General features: G+C 57.6%; 1 protein-coding gene across 16 annotated transcripts in view; it reads left to right on the forward strand.

Annotated features, from left to right (window-relative positions):
* The window catches only part of RGS3 (regulator of G protein signaling 3), a 132,277-nt gene extending 115,597 nt beyond the window's left edge, over positions 1-16,680 (forward strand). For 15 of the 16 annotated variants that reach the window (XM_070251161.1, XM_070251162.1, XM_070251160.1 and 12 more), the window contains 6 exons: positions 1,381-2,289; positions 9,865-9,929; positions 13,652-13,753; positions 14,144-14,205; positions 14,840-15,006; positions 15,718-16,680. In XM_070251161.1, the coding sequence (XP_070107262.1) occupies positions 1,381-2,289; positions 9,865-9,929; positions 13,652-13,753; positions 14,144-14,205; positions 14,840-15,006; positions 15,718-15,903 (1,491 nt within the window). In that variant the 3' untranslated portion in view covers positions 15,904-16,680. Of the gene's footprint in view, positions 1-1,380; positions 2,290-9,864; positions 9,930-10,354; positions 13,553-13,651; positions 13,754-14,143; positions 14,206-14,839; positions 15,007-15,717 lie in introns of those variants that run through there. The other variant, XM_014735983.3, reaches the window with a different exon arrangement.
* Positions 16,681-18,653: the final 1,973 nt, after the last annotated feature.

Here is an 18,653-nt window from a genome sequence, read left to right on the forward strand (position 1 = left end):
CCGGTGCTGCCGATGGCCGTGTGACCCCTGCCAGCTGACTGCGGCTCCCTGCAGCTGCCCAAGCCGTGGCTGGGCCTCTTATTCCCTGATGGGATGCCTGGCTGTGGCTTCACCATGGCAGCCTCCCTAGGGCTTAGAGGATTTCTCGGCTTTGGGCGCAGCCTGTCAGGCTCTGGGAAGCTGTGCAGCGGTGCATAAGTCACTGCTCTCTGGGCTCAGCTTTCTCATCTGTCAAATGGACGTTATAATGGTCTCTACAGCAAGAGTTCTTAACCTATGTTCTGGGGGGAAATTCTCCGCCTGTGTGTGTGTGTGCGCACACTTACACGTTCCCGTGTGTCTGTACAGTGCCAGAGTTGTGTGGTGTCTTCTCTTTCATTGGTTCTAGGTGGCTCTGGCCTCATTATGGATGAAACGTGGGCTCTGAATCGTTCTAGCTCCAGCATCCCAAGGCCTTGAGCGTGATGAGAGGCCCAGCCCGGACTGAGACCTGCGTCCCCCATGTGGCTGCAGCACTGGGGACACTCCTGACCTGCTCTGAGCCCCGATCTTCCTGGGAGAGAGCCGCTTTCCCGACTTCATCAAGGGCATTATTTGTCCCTTTGCAGATGAAATCTGTAGGAACCCAGCAAAAACATCCAGGCTTCTGAGGGTCGTGTGCAACGCAGGAAACGCTCTCTTTTGTGTGGAACTCCTGAGGTTCCTCCACACACGGTTTAGAAATCCGTGGGTGGATGATCGCTCGGTGAGGTCCCACGTGTCTGTGACGTCCATTTAGTCCAGATGTGGGCAATATTTTGAAGTTCCAGTTGCATTCCGGTTTCCTAGTTTCAAAAAGATGCTTAAACATTCAGAGGGAGTTCTTGGTTGAATGACTCGTGAGGATGATTTTTAAACTTTGGTTCAGGTCGAAGGTGCTCTTTGGCTGGTCTGGAAGTCTCCCACTTAGTGATGGCTCTGGCTTCGGGCTTGGCTTGGTTCTGGTCCAAGAGGACAGAGAATGCCTGGCTCCTCCTTTATTCACAGAGGGGCCCTGACACTTCCCTTGAGGGCCAGTGGGAAGACCATATAAGAGCGTTTAATTTGGCACAGCCGCCGGTGCCCAAGAAGAGCCAGATAATGGCGGTTACTTCTTCTCGCCTAAACAGTCAACCATGTTTTTGATGGAGCAGAAGCTTCATGTCCAGATAAGGGTGGAACCCGTATGCAGCTGAGCCAAAGGGCCTTTCAAGTTTCCATCTGGTGCTGCAGCTTTCAGACTGGGGTGCTGGGCATGGGGTCCAGGCCACTGGCCGATTTCATTTCAGCCTCTGTGACGTTGGCTCGTGCATCGCCAGCTTCCTCCTCTTCTGAAGCTCTCTTGTTTTCTTTGTTTCCCAGATGTTTGAATCGGAGGCAGATGAGAAGAGGGAGATGCCCTCGGAGGAAGGGAAGGGGCCAGGTGCCGAGGACGCCCCGCCCAGCAAGGACCCCTCTCCTGGGCCAGAGCCTCGTCCAGGTCAAGGCCTCCCAACCAGCAAGGACTCCTCTTCTGATCAGGAACCTTCTCTTGGCCAAGAATCACTACCCAACAAAGACTCGCCTTCCTGCAAGGAAGCCCCTCCAGGCCGGGAGCCCTCACCAAGCAAGGACTCCCCACCAGTCCCGGCCCCCACTCCCGGCCAGGACCTTCCTGCCAGGCAAGAAGCCCCTCCCAGCCAAGCTGCTCTGCTCAGCAAAGACCCCCCTGCCCAGGACCTTCCCCCCCGTCAAGACCCAGCCAAGGTCCTTGCCGAGGAGACCACATGCTCTGAGGACGCACCAGCAGCCACCAGGGACCCACCTGTGGCTTCCAGGCCGACCTTTGTGATCCCCGAGGTCCGGCTGGATAGCACCTACAGCCAGAAGGCGGGGGCCGAGGGGGGCAGCTCAGGCGAGGAGGAGGATGCAGAAGAGGCTGAGGAGGGGGAGGAGGGGGAGGAAGAGGAGGAAGAGGACACAAGTGATGACAACTACGGAGGGCGCAGCGAGGCCAAGCGCAGCAGTATGATCGAGACGGGCCAGGGGGCCGAGGGCGGCCTCTCGCTGCGCGTGCAGAACTCGCTGAGGCGCCGGACGCACAGCGAGGGCAGCCTCCTGCAGGAGGCCCGCGGGGCCTGCTTCGCCTCCGACACCACCCTGCACTGCTCGGACGGAGAGGGTGCCGCCTCCTCCTGGGCCATGCCCTCGCCCCGCACCCTCAAGAAGGAACTGGGTCGCAACGGCGGCTCCATGCACCACCTTTCCCTCTTTTTCACGGGACACCGGAAGGTAAGAAGGTCAAGGGTGGAGGAGGAGTGAGTACATGAGCTGGGGGGCGGGGAAGGAGCAGTCACCTTACCCCACCCCCTTCTTCTCTGAGCCATCCAATGAGCCTTCTACCCATTTCACAGAGGACAAAACTGAGGCCCGGGGGGGCCCCAGAAGGCAGAACCTGGACTTAAGCTCGTGACTTTATGACTCTAGATGCTGTGTCCTTACAGCTCTGTTGTACAGCTGGTCCCCACAGAAAGTATGGCAGGTGTGGCCTAGCCCAGGACACTGTGTATTTGGATCTAAAAGATCCGAGATAGTAGCTGGAGAAAAAGTTACAATTTAGACTTGGTCCAGGCCTGGCCAGATTAGAAGTTCATCAGCCAGCCACGATGACAGCACACATGCACTCTGGGCTGGCCTTGTTCGAAGCAATTTACATCAACTGATTAATTCTCACAGCAGCCCTTTGAAGTGGACACCATACTGTGCCCCGGTTACAGATGAGGAAACTGAGGCACAGAAGGGGTTCTCGCACTTGCACCAGATTGCACAGTTTATAAATGTCTGAACCCGAATTAGATTCTGGCTCCAGGGCTGGAGCGCTTAGCCACAGTGCTATTTGCTTCTTGTAAATATTTATAAACAGATGAATAAGCGTTTGTTGATTTCCTGCTGGGTGCCAGGCCCCGTGCTCTGTGCCACAGCAGGGGCCACGGTGATGCGTGAGGCTGATGTCAGCCCGTGTGGAATGAGTTGTCTGTGTGGGCTGGGAAGGTGGAAAGATTGCGCCATGGCCTTGTAGCCCATCAGCCCGCTTGAGTCTGGGCTCTGTCCATTATTTACTGTGTGGCCTTGGGTGAGTCACTCAGCTCCTCTGAACCTTAGAGTTCTTCTCTGAAAAGCAGAGATTCATAGCACTTGTGTCCCAGGTGGCTGGGGATGTCCTGGAAGAGCCTGGTCTCTGATGGTACTGGTGCAGGCACGAGGCGAGTTCTGTTAAAGTGCTAACAGCCTGTGCAGGGCAGCGTGTTGTGATGACTGTCGTGGGGAGAACAGCTATCCCTCAGAGATCTGGGCGTTCAGGAAGAAGAGACCCCAGGGCCCAGGGCCAGCAGAAAAGGCTTCAGGAGAAAGATGCCCCTCAGTTTGGCCTGGAAGTTGAGCAGATTTGGAATGAACAGAGAGGACGAGGCAAGCATTCTGTGAAAGAGAACATGACCTGGACAGAACTGTCTGTAGAGGCCAGTTTGGCTGGAGCAGGGGGTTCCTACAGGGCAGGTGTAGCAGACACATGGCACGCGTGCTGCCGTTTCTCCCTCCACGCCCATGGCAGACATGACTAATGGATTCCAGCACACTTCCCCACCACGTTGGGACGTGGCCTCAGAAGCTTTCTTAGCTTCTCAGCCATAGCAATGAGGCAGGCTTGGTACTTGGGAGGACACCTTCTGCTGAAAGGTGGTTGGGCTGGAAGGGCAGGCTGGAGCCCTCCAGAAGAGGGCCTTCAACTGTGGGCCAGAAATTGGAAGTAAGTCCCAAAGGAACCAGGACTGGGTCTGTTTCCTCATCTGTAAACACGTGAGGTTCTCAGACTTTGACGTGCTCTGAAATCACCAGGAGGAGGTTATTAATATGTAGATTTCTAAGTCCCAAACCTCGGGCTCATGGCATCTGAATTTCCAGGGGGTGGTGCCCAGACGCTGCATTTAAACAAGCCCCCAGAGATGGTGATGCTCCCGGTAGGTTGACTGTCACCATCTTAGGCCATTGCCTGATGCAGCTTCTTCAGGAGAGGGTCCAGAACTGTGTCCCACGGGGCTGAGGCCTCAGGCTCACTCAGGCAGGCCTGGCCACTCCTCTCTGGAGGGCGCTGAGGTCCAAGGGCCCATCGCCTGCCTTGAGCCTCCCACTCCTGACCACCCCCGCAGACCTGTCCACGTTCTGTCCCCTCCCCCCTGCTCCAGTACATGTATTGCATACAGATGAATTCATACACGTTCACGTGTACGAGTCTCATTCCCCAGGTCAGTGGATCTCAGCTCCTATTTGAGACGGATAACTTCCGCCTGGAGTCCAGCAGGCCTGGACCAGCCCTCTCCTGTCTCAGCTTCCTCCTTTGGGTGCCCAAGGTTCCCGCTGCCATCCTCCCCTCCCCTCTCCTCCTTTGGTCTGTCCCTTCCTTTCTTGGACCTGAGTGACTGAGCTGGCAGGAGCCTCAGAGGCTGCCCCAGCCCCGTGGTGGCTATCCTTCCGTGTGGCGTCCACTTACCAGGCCTCCAGTCCTTCATTATCATTCGGATCCTGCTCCCTCCCGCCAGCTGGCTTCCGTAAGGAACCTGTCCTCGTCAAGGGGCAGCGAGGCCCGGATTGGACAAGCGCCCTGGTCTCACTCCATCCCTCACTGGCACTGGGCCTTGGGCAAGTCCCTGCCCCTCTCTGAGTCTCAGTTTCCTCATTAGTGAAATGGGTATGGTAATAATACCTCCTTCATAGGGTTGCTGGGAAGATGAAATATTCCGACTTCGGTGAAGCGTTTAGGGCAGTGCCTGGTGCTCGGCACCTGGTGGGTACTCCGTAAATGGGAGGAGGAGGAGAAGAAAGAGAGCAGTAGCAAGAGTAGTAACAGTTATCCCAACATCACAAAGTGTCTCCAGTCCCTTTTCTAGCTTCACAACACTGCTGCAGGGTGGGCCAGTGGTACTTGTCTTATGGTGGGGAGCCTGGGGCCCAGGGAGACGTGTTCTGTCCCAGGCAGGCCACATGGCGAGTAATGATGGAGCTGGACAGTGGGCTCACCCTTGTCCAGTCCTCTCTGGCTCCACCCCAGATCCTGTGCACCTCCTGGTGGGGAGCAGGAGTTGGGGGGCTGGCAGCCTCTCCCCAGGGAGAGGCAGTGGGTCCCCCCATGACTTCCCGTCTTCCTGGCTGGAAGAGTCAGGTTCCTGGGAGGGTCAGCTGATGCCACTGTTTCCAGGCAGGAGGTACAGGGGAGCGGGGTGAAATCTTCAGGTTGTGGATTAGGACCCAGGATCAAGTCTCAGCCCTGCCTCCTCCTTCCCAGTCCTGAGACCCTGGCCAAGTTATGTCTTTTCTGAGCTTCGATTTTCTCTTATGAAATGGGAGTGCTCCGTCTTCATGGAGACTGCAGCATGTAGAAAGCTCTGTGCCCATGGCACTAATCCTCTGGTGACGTGAGACCCAGGAGAGCCAGACAGGCCTGGCATGGCCTTGGGCTTGTCATCATGCTGCTGTGTGGCTAAGCTGAGGCTGCCTGGAGCGCATGCTGCTGGTTACAGAGGCAGCAGTCCCTACGTTGCCCCTCCCCCACCTGTCATCCTGCCCTCTCGTGCATGAGCAATTTCTGTTGTGAGTAGGAATGTCTGAACCAGACAGACCTGACAGATGGTCTGCTGGGCCATGGGCATCTTATAGATGGGCCGCCTGAGGTCCAGAGAGGAGAGTCCCCCAAGGTTATCCTGCAGGTCGTCCTCGGGGTCCGGCGCCTTGTGCTGAGTTAATTGTCTCACAGTGCCCCCTGCTGCCAGACCCCTGCCTTGCCGGCTGTTCCAGGAGGCCTGCAGGGCAGAGCCACAGGCCTGTGTCTGCCTTTTTCCTGGGGAGCCTGGAAGCCCCCAGAGCATCTGGGCCCAGGACGCAGCCGCTGAATCCCACCCCAGCCTGGCCCGGCTTGGCCCAGGGTCACGGGTCATTCTTTGGCTGTGAGGACACCAGAGGCTGGGGTCCCTCCCTGGCTGGGCTTCCTTCTCCCTCCTCCTGCTGGGACTGGCTTGGGCAGAGGCTGTCCGCGGAGGGTGCCAGCCCTGCAGCATTGAACTGCCCTCCCAGGCCGGACATCAGACAAGAGGACCCCTAAGATGCTTTCTAGCTCCAAGATGTGAGAACGCCTTCCAGCCTCCTATTTAAAAAACAGCCTCAAGAAGGATTATTTCCTATGTCTAAACAAATAAGTGTAGAGTTCAGATCCAGTGTTTCCACAAGGTTCCATGGAGCCTGCCAGGGGGAGTTGGGTCAGAGAGAGCAGCTGGGCACGGCCAGGTGGCCCCGGAGTCAGGTCAGGACCACTGCGGGGAGCCAGGTGAGGCCCTGCTCCCAGGAGAGGCCTCCATCCTGGGTGGGCTCTGGAGCCAGACCTGAAACGCTGTGCTGCTTGCCAGCTGGGAGAGCCCAGGCAAGTCACTGACCTGCTCTGGGCCTCAGTTTCCTCAGCTATAAACTGGAGGAAGCGACAGCAGATCGCTTTCAGAATTATTGGGAAGACTGGGTTGGATAAAGTGTGTTAAGGCCCTTGAGGCCGGTGCCGGGGGCACAGACAGCTCACTGAATCAGAGCAGTAACCACAGAGGCTAATGGTCACTCAGCACGCCCCGCACCAGGCTGAGCGCTTTGCCTGTGTTAACTCATTAGGTAGGTCCAGTCATTGTCCTGATTTTACAAACAAAGAAACTGAGGCACAGAGAGGGGAGGTAACTTGGCTTGGGTCAATTAGCCCATAAGTGACTGAGCTAGGATTCAAATCCAGGCAGCTTAGGATCTACACTTTACCGTGACTATTATTATAGTTATAATTACAATAAGGATTATAATTATTATTCCAAGAGGCGGTGAGCCCCCATCCCTGGAGGTGGCTGAGTAGGGGCTGGGCAGGCCCAGGGTTCCTGCCTGGAGTGAAGGGAGGCCTGGGTGCTTCTGGGCTCACCCACCCCTTGCCTGTCAGCAGGGAGGGTCACATGTGCAGGGAACAGCAGGAAGCAGAGTCCCTTTGCGTTCCAGGCCCTGGGCAGGCCTTGCTGCTGCTCCTGGAGACAGGAGCCTCGGGGGCTGCTTAGGGGCTGGGAATCGAACCCCGACTTTCTGTCTTAGTTTCTTCTCTTTCTGGCCCGCAAGCCCCTTTGGTGCCTGGGTGTCCCTGGCTGCTCTGGGGCCTGACTCCTCCAGGGCCAGATCTGCCTGGCCCCTCTACTCTGTCAGGCTGACTGGCGTGGGCCGGGCCCTTCCGAAGATGACCCCCTCCCCGCAGTGGAAGGAAGAGCCCATTTCCCAGCAGTGCAGAGGCTAGAGGGGTGGCGGCGGGGCGGGAGTGGTCCCCAGGCCCATTGTGTGGGATTGATAAAGTGCGGAAGCTGAGGTTAGAATGGGAGGAAGCCCAGCGCCACGGCCCTTTCCCACGGGTGGGGGCCTTGGGCACTGCCTAGCCAGACCACTGTGACCGCAGGCTGTGTGTGTAACGGGGTGACAGCAGTAACACTCACTGAGCAGTAAGCACTGGCAGCCCCTGGTGACAAAGAGTGTTCCGTGTGCCAGGATTGGGCCACAGGGGCCACACTTTTATCCTGGTGACTCTTCCAAAGCCAGGCGGGTGGCTGTCACCATGCCTATATCAGAGTGGCAGAAGCTGCAGCTGAGAGGCTTGGAAAGGTCTCCAAAGTCAGTGAAAGCAGGATCCATCCCAGGCCTGGCTGCAAACCCTGGCTCTGGGATCACACACCGTAGATGGGTGTGTGCCTGTGCGCGCACGTACACACACGTTTACAACTCTGGTGGGGCAGCGTGCTCAGGAAGGAAGCGGCATTTCCCGAGTCTTTCACTGAAAACATTCAAAATGTGCCCTGTCCTTGCATTTGAGTGGCAGCATCCTCTAGTGGAGAAGCACAGGCCTTGAATTCAGACAGACAGAGATTCCAGCTGTCACATACATGCTGGGTATCCTGGGGCAAGTGACAACTTCTTTCCATTTACTATATGGACTAGCCGTGAAGATTAATGAGAGAGTTTCTGGATAATGCCCATTTCAGGGTCTGGCCTATAGTGCAGACTCCGTAAATGAAGCTATAACTCATCCATCCGTCCATTCATCCATCCATCCGTCCTTCCATCCATCCATCCATCCATCCACCCATCCATCCATCCATCCATCCATCCATCCATCCATCCACCCACCCACAGGTGAGTGCTCCACTGCAGCTAGAGCTCCCCCTGCTGGCTCTCTCTGGAATAAGGCCCCTTTTCTTTCCAGAATTAAGAACACTGTATTTTAAGGCTTAGCCTGTCTTCTTTATTATGCAAATGAGGAAACTGAGGCCCAGAGTGGGGCTCCTGAGGAGTCAGAGCTGAGATCCACACCTTCTGTCTTGTCTTGGGACATAGTGTCCACACCCAGCCCCCTCTGTGCTCTAGCTCCTCTGCCGTCTTAGAGCATTTTGTAGGCTTCTGCACTGGGTTGGCACTTTTTGGGGGCCCTGGGTTTCCCCTGGAAGAAGACAGACAAACACAGGGAGGGCAAGGGAGACAGAGGCAGCCCACTAGAGATGGTGGGAGTCTGGAGTGGTCTGGAGGAGTGGCTGACTGGGCGAAGAGGAGAGGGGTTCCTGGAAGGGGCGCAGCACAGGCAAAGGCGAGGGGATGGGGGTGGGCGGGGTGGGATCCGGGGGCTGCAGTGGAGCACTTGCAGGCCTTCTGTCAAGCAGCAACGGCCCCAACACTCATCTTTCCCAGGCTGCTCTCCCTCTCTCTTGATCTGTTCATTCATTCGACACATTCTTATTGAACTCCTAATGTGAGCCAGGGCCCCTGAAGGTGACCCGGACTCACAGAGGCCGTGCTCTTGAGAACTCACCGTCAAGCAGAGGAGACTGATTTGGAACAGGCCATTTCGGATGTGGTGGGGACCTCAAAAGGGGTGAAGGGGGCCCAACCTTGGTCTGTGGGCAGGGAGTGCTTCCCGGGTGAAAAGGCATTTCAGTGGCTTACCCGAGGTCTGGGTCTGTCCTGAGGCTGAGTCTCAGGAGGAGAGGGAGGTGCGAGAGTCACAAAAGCATCCCCTGTGGAAGGAATAGCACACGCGAAGGCCCGTGGTGAGGGGCAGGGCAGGGAAGATGTTCCGTGTGGTTGGAGGTGGGGTGGAGGAGGTCCTGGAGCAGGGGTCAAGCTGGAGACATAACTGAAGGCATTGTAACCGATGTTAAAGTGGAACTTTCTGCCCAGATCCTGAGATGGTAGACCCTGTACATCATGTTCTGGAGTTTGAACGTTGTCCTGAGGGCACTAGGGAGCCATGGAAAGCTTTAAAGCAAGAGAGGTACTCTCAGGCCTGTGTAATAATTCACTTTACTCACTGCTGACTGATTTCGGGTCTCCTTCAAACCTCAGCATCCTGGGTTAGTCATTATGATCTCGATTTTGAAATTAAGAAATAGAGGCTCCAGAGGGACAGTGATAGGCCGGGTCACACAGCAGAACCCTGCCTGGAGCCCTGCTCCCCAGCCTGCCCTACTGCCTGCAGTGATGCCTCTGTCATCAGTGCTGGGTCTCTGGCTTCTCCCCTTGAAAGATGGGGACTTAGGTGCCCCAGGAGGAGAGCCCTTTGGCTGGAGGCTCTGCCAGGCCCGTTGCATTCCATGGACAGGCTGTGCCCAGTATCAGCTTCCCTCCCTCACCTGTCCTGTGATGGGTGGGGGCTTCGAGGGGGTGGGGTGGGCTGGTTTGCAGGAGCTGTTGGATCCCTGAGCCTCTCTTTGCTCAGACAGCAGCCCCTGAGGCCGAGACTGCCACGTGTCTGTCTTTTCTCCGCAGATGAGTGGGCCTGACACAGCTGGGGACGATGACGAAGCTGCCCGGAAGAGAAAAGGCAAAAACCTGTACGTTGGAAAGATCCACAGCCTTCAACCTTCCCCTTGGGGCGGCTCCTTGCACCCGTCTTCCTCCTCTGCCCTCGGGCTTGTTTCTCCTCCAGGGGTGCAGGTGGGGAGAAGGGCTGCCCCCAGTCCTGCCCCAGACAGACACCCACGAACCACAGAAACTCAGGGCTTAGCAGTGGTCCCAGGGTGGGGTCACCAGGGTCCTGAGCAGCCAGCACTGCCCTCAGCATCAACAGAGCCAGGCAAGGTGCTGACTCAGGACCTGCAAGCCACGGGGAACCAAGCAGAGGCAACCAGCCAGGGTACCCTGGCCGCGGCCCAGCTCTGAGCCAAGCCCTGGCGGAGTGACCTGGCAAGTTCTTTGCTCCCTCTGAGGAAGCGCTGGACGAATGACTGTTCTCGGGGTTCCCCTTTCTCCTCTCAAGCTCTTGAGTGCTAGCAGTACCGGGCGTCGCCAGGAGGGGGCGCTGCTGGCCCAGACAGCGGATCCCCGCTCCCCAGCCCTTCTGGCCGCGCTCTGCGCCCCTTACGCTTTCCCTTCGGAGGTTTGTTAGAGATGCCAGCTAATAGGGTGAGTGGGAGAGTTCTCCAGGTCTCCTTGTACCCCCGGCCTGAGGCCCTGGAGACTGCAGGGAGGTTCTGAGAGGGGGCAGTGGTGCACACAGAGGTCCCTGGAGAGAAGCCCCTCCCCTCCAGGGCCTGTGGTGCCACCGTAATGCAGGAACTGGCCTGGGGGGAGGAGGGCAGGAGGCCTTCCCAGATGCCTCCCGCAGCCTTGGCTGGGGCCCACTACCCTAGAAACTCTCTCCCCCCAGCTCCCCGGCCCTCTCCGATTTCCCGCAGCATCTCTCAGTCCGCAGCCGGGAGCAATCGCACTTTCTGGGGAAGGTGAAAGGCACAAAAACAGTCCTTTGCACCGACCATCTGGGCCAGGCAGCGCCAGAGCTGCTGGGGCGGTGCTCCCAGGGGTGGCGTGGTAGAGGGGAGTGGAGGGCGGGCATCCAGGGTCCTGGGGCTGCCGTGGTCCCGGGACTCCAGCCTCCTCTCGCAGTGGGCGTGGCCTTTTGGATGCCAGAAGCTCACCTTCTTGAAAGCTTAGTGGAGGCCTCAGAATCTGGGATAATGCTAAACATGACTAATATTTGTGTGCTGGGCACTGTCGTGTGTGCATGACATACATTATCTCATTTCATCTTTACCATTATTTTATTTTACTTTTCCTTTTTTCTTATTTATCCTGTTTTACAAAGAGTAAACTGAGGCAGAAAGAAGTTAAGTTACTTGTCCAAGGTCACATAGCTAGTGAGTGGTGCAGCTGAGATCTGAAACCTGGCATGCTGGCTCTAAAGATATATAAATATAAATACATATTTTTTTCTTCAGAGCCTGTTACTTTTAAGCTGGGTGCACAGCTTTCTGCGGGAGGCCCACAGCACCCCTGCTCAGTGGCCTCTGAGCCCGTAGTGAGGTGGCCCGTCCCCGGAGGCCACTCCTTCCATCTCACGGCTCTGATTGGAGGCAGTGCTCCTTGAGCTTCCTCTTGTGGGTCCCTGTTCTGCCCTCTGGGCCCCAGGGGGACCCATGGAACCCCTCTGACCTCTGCCGTCCTTTCTGGAGTTGCCCATGTGGTAATCAGGGACTTCCAAGGAGCTCTCCAGCTGTGCCCTGCAGCTGTGAGTCTGCCCAGCTGTGCCTGTGGGGGGAGAGGAGCCTCCGGCCACAGAGAAACACAGTGGGGGCTTGGAGCAGCCTGCAGGGTGGGCCTTGGGCCAGCCCCTCCCGCTCCCCGGGCTTCTGTGTCCTCACCTGCACGGTGGGCCCAGAGCAGGGGTTCTCAGAGCACGTTGCCCCAAGGGAGCCCTGTGCTCTCGCTCCCAGCCTACCCAGGGCTTTCTGAGGGCCCTCATCCTCACCCGGAGGGCCATAGATCCCTGTGTCCTTGGCCTTATCTCATTGGCTTGGAACCTGCTGGAACAGGGTCCCCATTCCTGGGCAGCTGCCCCAGACCCTCAGGACACAGGTGGGCCTCAGCTCCTAAGCCCCAGGCACTGTGCTGAAGCTTTATGTGCATTGACAACGACCCCAGCAGATGGTAGGCACTATTATCATCCCTGTTTGACAGATGAGAAAACTTGGTGTTCAGAGAGGTTAGGGAACTTGCCAAAAGGCACACAGCAGTAACTGCTGGAGCTGGGATTCGAACCCGTGCCTGTCTGGCTCCAGTGCCGAGGCTCTTAACCTCCCCCGGGTACCACTTTCCTTAATTACACAGCATGTCCCGTAGGTCTTAGTGCTGTTTGAAGCTTGAATACCTTCAGAAGTATAAATGCTGCAGACTTACAAAATGCATTTGAAAGTTGAATTACTTAAATTTCTTTTACACTTACATAGCTTTGTGATTTTTAATAATACATTTTTAATGTTCGCTTCTAGTCTCAGTATTTTTCATCTTTAATCGGAAGAACAGAGATCAAAAATTAAAATAATTTATTATTCAAGGGGCTGGCCCGGTGGCACAGCAGTTAAGTTCGCACCTTCCACTTCGGTGGCCTGGGGTTCGCCGGTTCGGATCCCGGGTATGGACATGGCACTGCTTGGCAAAGCCATGCTGTGGTAGGCGTCCCACATATGCAGTAGAGGAAGATGGGCATGGATGTTAGCTCAGGGCCAGTCTTCCTCAGCAGAAAGAGGAGGATTGGCGGCAGATGTTAGCTCAGGGCTAATCTTCCTCAAAAAAAAAAAATTATTATTCAAAAATCACAAAACTAAATGTGCATAAAAAATTAATTAAATTTTCAAATGTTGTTTCTGAAAGTTTATAGGATTAGTACTTCTGAAGTTATTCAAGCTTCAGACGGTACTAAGACTTTTGGGACTCCTGCATATTCATGGATGGATGTATCCAAAGCCAGTGATTGAGGGGCCAGCTGGCAGGAGCTGATCTCCAGGAGGGAGGTGCCCAGTGTAGGGGGTCTCAGTACAAGGCTGGGGGCAAATATGAGCATGAGAAACTTAACCCCTTTCTCACCAGCAGCTTCGCCTAGTGCTGAAATGTGCCTGGGGCAGGGGGAGTGATGCTGAGGCTAAAAATGGTTCTCGGCTAAAAATAGCCAGTCCTGCCACCCTGGTGGGCAGAGCGTCCTTCGCTCCCAGCAATTTGCTGACTTGCTGACTTGTTTTCTCCTCCTTCCCGGGCGTTGCCATGGTAACGAGGAGGCCGGTCACAAATAACTGGGTCTGGCTTCCTGCCTGGGCGGGCCCCAGAGGCTGCCCCGTGCAGACACATGCCCCTTTCACGGGCTCCCTCTCAGGGTTGGCCGGGAGGGATATTTTTTTTCTCTGCTCCTCATCCTGGTCCCTCCCATTTCCTGGCTCCTCCCGTCGGAGTCCCAGTCCGGCCTGTGCCTGGGAGTCCAGTCATCCGGCTGAGATTCCAGCGAGCTGCACGGCTGCAGCCCTGCACCATTGCTGCCCGCCGCCCGGGACGTGGGGTCGGGGACAGGAGCCCGGGGTGCTCCCTGCAGACCGTCCGGGGGCCCCAAGGTGGGGGGCCCTACAGAGATGCTCCGAGGCATGTACCTCACACGCAACGGGAACCTACAGAGGCGGCATACGATGAAGGAGTAGGTGCCCCTTGCTCCAGCCCACACCCTCCCGACCCTGAATTTGCGGGCGCCGAGTGTGCCAGGCTGACCGACCCCCTTCTCTGCTTCTGCCCCCAGAGCCAAGGACATGAAGAACAAGCTGGGCATCTTCAGGCGGCGGAACGAGTCCCCTGGGGCCCAGCCAGCTGGCAAGGCAGACAAAGTGATGAAGTCATTCAAGTAGGTCCTGTCGGGTACCCCGGGACCCCCTCAGGCACTCACTGGTCCCCAGGGGAGCAGGGCTGGCAGTGGGGATAGGGGGAGGGGGTTTTGTCGGCCAGATCCAGCTCTGGGTTGGATGGAGGCTCTTGTGGTCGTGGGAGTCTGGTACCTGGCGAGCAGCAGCCCCGGTGGGGAAGAGCTGCCCTAGGAAGGACGGCCGGGCAGGGGCGGAGGTGGGGGCTGAAGGGATGTCAGCCCCAAGAAGAGGCCTGGGCCCTCTGCTGGGCTCCCCAACTCGGCTTGGCCACTGCCTGGCCCAAGGGCAGCTAACAGAGGTCCCCCAGACCCAGCCGCCAGACTCCCCCAGGCCACACGGTAACCCCCTGTGCTCCTTCCTTTGCCCCTCAGGCCCACCTCGGAGGAAGCCCTCAAGTGGGGTGAGTCCCTGGAGAAGCTGCTGCTTCATAAATGTGAGTAGAGGCCAGCCAGCCTGTCCCCTCCCGTGTCTCTCCCTGCCCTCTCCTGCCCTCCTCTCCCAGACCCAGAGAGTGTGACTGGTCCTGGAGAGGTCACTTTCCCCTCCTTCCTGGGCCCAGTCAGGTGTCCCTGCTGTGGGGAGAGGCTGAGCCTGGCTGAGGCCCTTGGTCCGGCCTTGGAGCCAGCTTCTGCCAGCCCCTCCCTGTCCATGGGAGCTGGCACTGTCTGCTAGAGGCCGTTGGGACCTGTGTGCTCAGACCTATATTCCCAGAATAACAGTAAACATTTCCATGTACTGAGAGCTTACTTACCCTGGGCCAGATGTGCCCACCAGGTCACGGGTAGGATCCCCTCTGATCCTCAGGGCTCCAGGAGACGGGGCTGGTGATCCCCACTTTACAGATGAGGAAACTGAGGCACAGACAGGGGAGAGACCAGCCCAAGGCCCACAAAGAGGCAATGGCAGGGGTGAGGCCACGTCCCAGGGCTCCTGGCTCTCGGGAGCAGGCCATCGTACTAAGCTCCCCACGTCTCCACCCGAAAGGCCTCAGGAGTGGAAGGTGGGGGTCCGGAGGGCAGGATGGCTGCTTCTGCCTCTCAACCCAGGGTGTGGGCTTCTCCTCACAGATGGGTTAGCAGTGTTCCAGGCCTTCCTTCGCACTGAGTTCAGTGAGGAGAACCTGGAATTCTGGCTGGCGTGTGAAGACTTCAAGAAGGTCAAGTCACAATCCAAGATGGCGTCCAAGGCCAAGAAGATTTTTGCGGAGTATATCGCGATCCAGGCGTGCAAGGAGGTGGGGCCCGTCCCCAGGCCCAGCGGCCTCTCAGCGATTCGGGGTGCCGGGCAGCCTCAAGGAGAGCTCAGGAAGTGGAGAGGGCAGAGTGCCCGGGGTGGAGAGGATGCAAGCTGGGGCCCCGGGAAGAAATGAATTCTGTAGATAACAAAAATAGCCACCATTGAGGCGCCGTGTGCCAGGCACATGCTAAGCGCTTTATGTATGCACTCTCGGATTTAACTCTCATGACAACCTGTAAAATAGGTTTTAATATTATCTTCGTTTTAAAAATGAGGAGACGGTCCCAGGGAGCCAATCATAGTAGCTCACATCTATTGAGTGCTTACTGTGAGCCAGGTACTGTGTGCAAAGTGTTTTTAGTATGGGTGATCAGTGCTTAGTTTTCACAACTCTTTGAGGCAGGTCCTCTATCCCTGGCCTGTAGATGAGACTGAGGCTCAGAGCACTTAAGGCCACACTGTCGTGGCGCTGCTGGTGCAGCCTGACCCTGAAGGGGGTGTTTTCAGGCCCTGTAAACTCTACCACCTCTACAGTAAGTGACCGAGCCAGGACTTAAATCCACTGACCTGGGGCCTGCACTCTGAACCGTAAGATGTGGAGCAGAGGGGCTTGGAGGCAGAGAGGCTGTGTAGGTCCCACTCCAGGCCCCCGGGCCCCAGGGTCACCCCCCCGCAGGCGGCCCTGACTCTACCACCCTCTGCCTCGCAGGTCAACCTGGACTCGTACACCCGGGAGCACACCAAGGACAACCTGCAGAGCGTCACGCGGGGCTGCTTCGATCTGGCACAGAAGCGCATCTTCGGGCTCATGGAGAAGGACTCGTACCCACGCTTCCTCCGCTCTGACCTCTACCTGGACCTCATTAACCAGAAGAAGATGAGTCCCCCCCTTTAGGGGCCGCCGGCAGAGAGCTCAGAGTTCACACTAGGCGGGCTGGGCCACCTCCCCACCTGCCACCCTCCCCCATGCGACGGAGGGGGCAAGCGAGCCCCCAGAGGCTGCGTCTCTGGACGGACAGACGGACACTTGGATGAGAAGCCTGGACCAAGAGAGGCCCAGGCCACCGGAGGAGTAGAAGGACTGGCCCCGTTGGGTCCCCACTGCCCCGGTACGAGGGGGCTCGAGGGCCCGGGCAGGGCAGGGGCCCTTGCTGAGCGGGACCTGGAGCTGCTGCATCCTGCTGTGCAGACTTCGCATCGACCGAGTTCCGTACAGAACTGGCGGACAGGGCGGGGGCGCGGGGCCCGGGGCTCTCCACAGGGGCTGCCCGGGCTCTCGGCTCAGACCCCGGCCTTGAATTTTATTTATTTAAACAGTAGTTGGATGCTTGGCACGTTGTCCTGTCATAGGAAACCTTGGCCTCATCAATTTTCTTCATTTACAAGTGCAATATTTTAACCAACGCCTTGTGAAAAGCCACCTTGCAGAGAAGGTGGACACCACTTTCCAGTTTCAGGGGATTTGCTGGTCCTGGGCACCCCTGGTGGGCAGCTGGGCCTTCTGGACTGATGAGGCCTGGCCAGGTGGGTGCTGCTGTCTGATCTTGTGCAGAAATCCAGCCCCCCTGAGCGAGGTGTCCCTCGGGGGCTCCGGGAATGCATGGCACCCTCAGACCACACAGCAGCCACGTTCTGGAGCAAATAAAAGACCTGTGTTATTTCTTGCTCTTGACCCTTGCTGTGTGTTCCTGCTTTTGAGGCTTCCAGGGGTCACGGGCTGGGAGGGTTGGTAGCTGGACTGTCAATCTAACGTCTTCTCTCCTCTCGCCATCCTGGAGCCACATACACTGGTGAGAGATGCTCCATGATAACAGCTTCCTCCATGCCAGGCGTTCTGCCACACTCATCCCGTCTGTCATCTCATCCTCTCCTCCAGCCTTGGGAGGGGGGGTGGCTTATCGCCATTTCACAGGTGAGGACAGTAAAGCACAGGCTGGTAAGGTGACTTGTCCAAGGTCACACAGCTGGCAAGTGGCAGAGACAGGGTTCAGCCTAAGCTGACTGGCTGCAAAGGCCGTTCCCTGGATCGCTGTCCTCTGCCGGCTCCAGGCTGGAGTCCTGGCTTGGCCACCCACTGGCTGTGTGACTTTCAGCAACTTCCTCCACTTCTCTGCCCCGCCAGACCCTGAGATCCCAGTGGAACTTTCAGGTGGCACCGGGATGGCTGGCTCCTGAGGGGGGCTTCAGGACAAGGAAGAGCTGAGCAGGTGACAAGGGGTAGGGCTCCAAGAGAGTCCTTCTGGAGCCCGAGGGAAGGCTTCCCTCTCTGTGCCTAGCAGGAGATGCAAATTTAGGAAAGGCCTGGTCTAAAGCCATGCTTCCAGGGAGGCCCTGGACCACTCGCCTAGAGGGGTGGGAGAGAGCCCGGAACCCAGGCCAGGCTGATGCCAGAGCTGCCCCTGATGCCCACACACACAACCTGCCAGGGTCCGGGGCAGGGGCCAGGGCGCGGCCTGGGGTGGGGACTGGCTCAGCTGGGCCAACTTAGATGAAGCCGGCCGGAACTGGTGCAGGAGTGGCTGGGCCCCATCTTCTTGCATCTTGTTCCCTACCTGGGGTCCTGGGTTCAGGTCTGCCCACCAGGCACTTGGAGATGCAAAGGACACAGGGCTGTGTAGCCACTCTCCTCCCTGCCTCCCCTTGCTGGTCTCCCTGGGCTAGGTCACCCCTGTGTGCCCCGTTGCACAGGAGAGCTTCGGAAATGGTGGCCTCTGGAGGCCTAACCTAACCTTGGGCCAGGTGTGCAACACGTGCTCGATACATGTTGCAGTCTTTTTTCCTAGCACCTGAGTGTGAGCTCCTCCAGGAGTGGGGCTGGGTCTCCCTCCAAGTGCCAGGGGCTTTGATGTTGATGGGGCAAGACTTTCCACCAGGGAGCCACCGGTGCCTCGATGGGGCTAGCAGGGGAGCAGAGCCGGACTCCTAATTCGGAGCAAGGGTGCCTCCCAGTATCTTCCAGGCCTGAGATGTGGGGACCTGACAGCGGGGAAAACTGAGACTCAGAGGGGACTGCAATGCCACTCCTGTGCCTCCAGAACCGCTGGGGGCAGAGTGGGCGGCAGAGCCTGGGACTTCCGAGTCCCAGCCTGGCCTCTCTGTGGCATCTTCTGCTTCGAGAAGACACTGGGCTCACCAGGAGCCTCACCTTCCCCTTTCTTTCCGTTCCAGGGGTTTAGCCTCCAGCCAGGCCCTCCACCTTCCCGCCCCCGGGTTGCCATGGAAACCAAAGTCCGGGAGAACAAAGTCAGGCAGATGGAATTCCCATCTCGGAAGGCCCCCCTGCCTGGTTCCCATTACTCACACCCGGCTCCCTTGGCCTCTGAGCAGCTTTGGCTTACCCGGAGCAGCTGGAGAACAGACTGGAAGGGCGCCTGGGTCTTCCTGCCCTGGGCTCTGCCTGGGCTCCCGGGGGCCTTAGGCACAGCCCTCACCCCTTTAGGCCTCAGTCCCCTCACCTGTACCGTGTTTGGGCTGGTCACCCTTTTTCTTTCATGAGAGGAAGGAGCAGGTCCCTTGGCCTCTGTCTGGCAATGCTAGGCTGGTGAGTTTGGCATCTGAGAGCTGTGAGGTCATGACGTCTAGCCTCCTCCCCATCACACAGATGGGAAGACTGAGGTGGACGAAGGGAAGCGGCACAGAATAGAG

This window comes from Equus caballus, chromosome 25 (genome assembly GCF_041296265.1).
Source record: "Equus caballus isolate H_3958 breed thoroughbred chromosome 25, TB-T2T, whole genome shotgun sequence".
Lineage (NCBI taxonomy): Eukaryota > Metazoa > Chordata > Mammalia > Perissodactyla > Equidae > Equus > Equus caballus.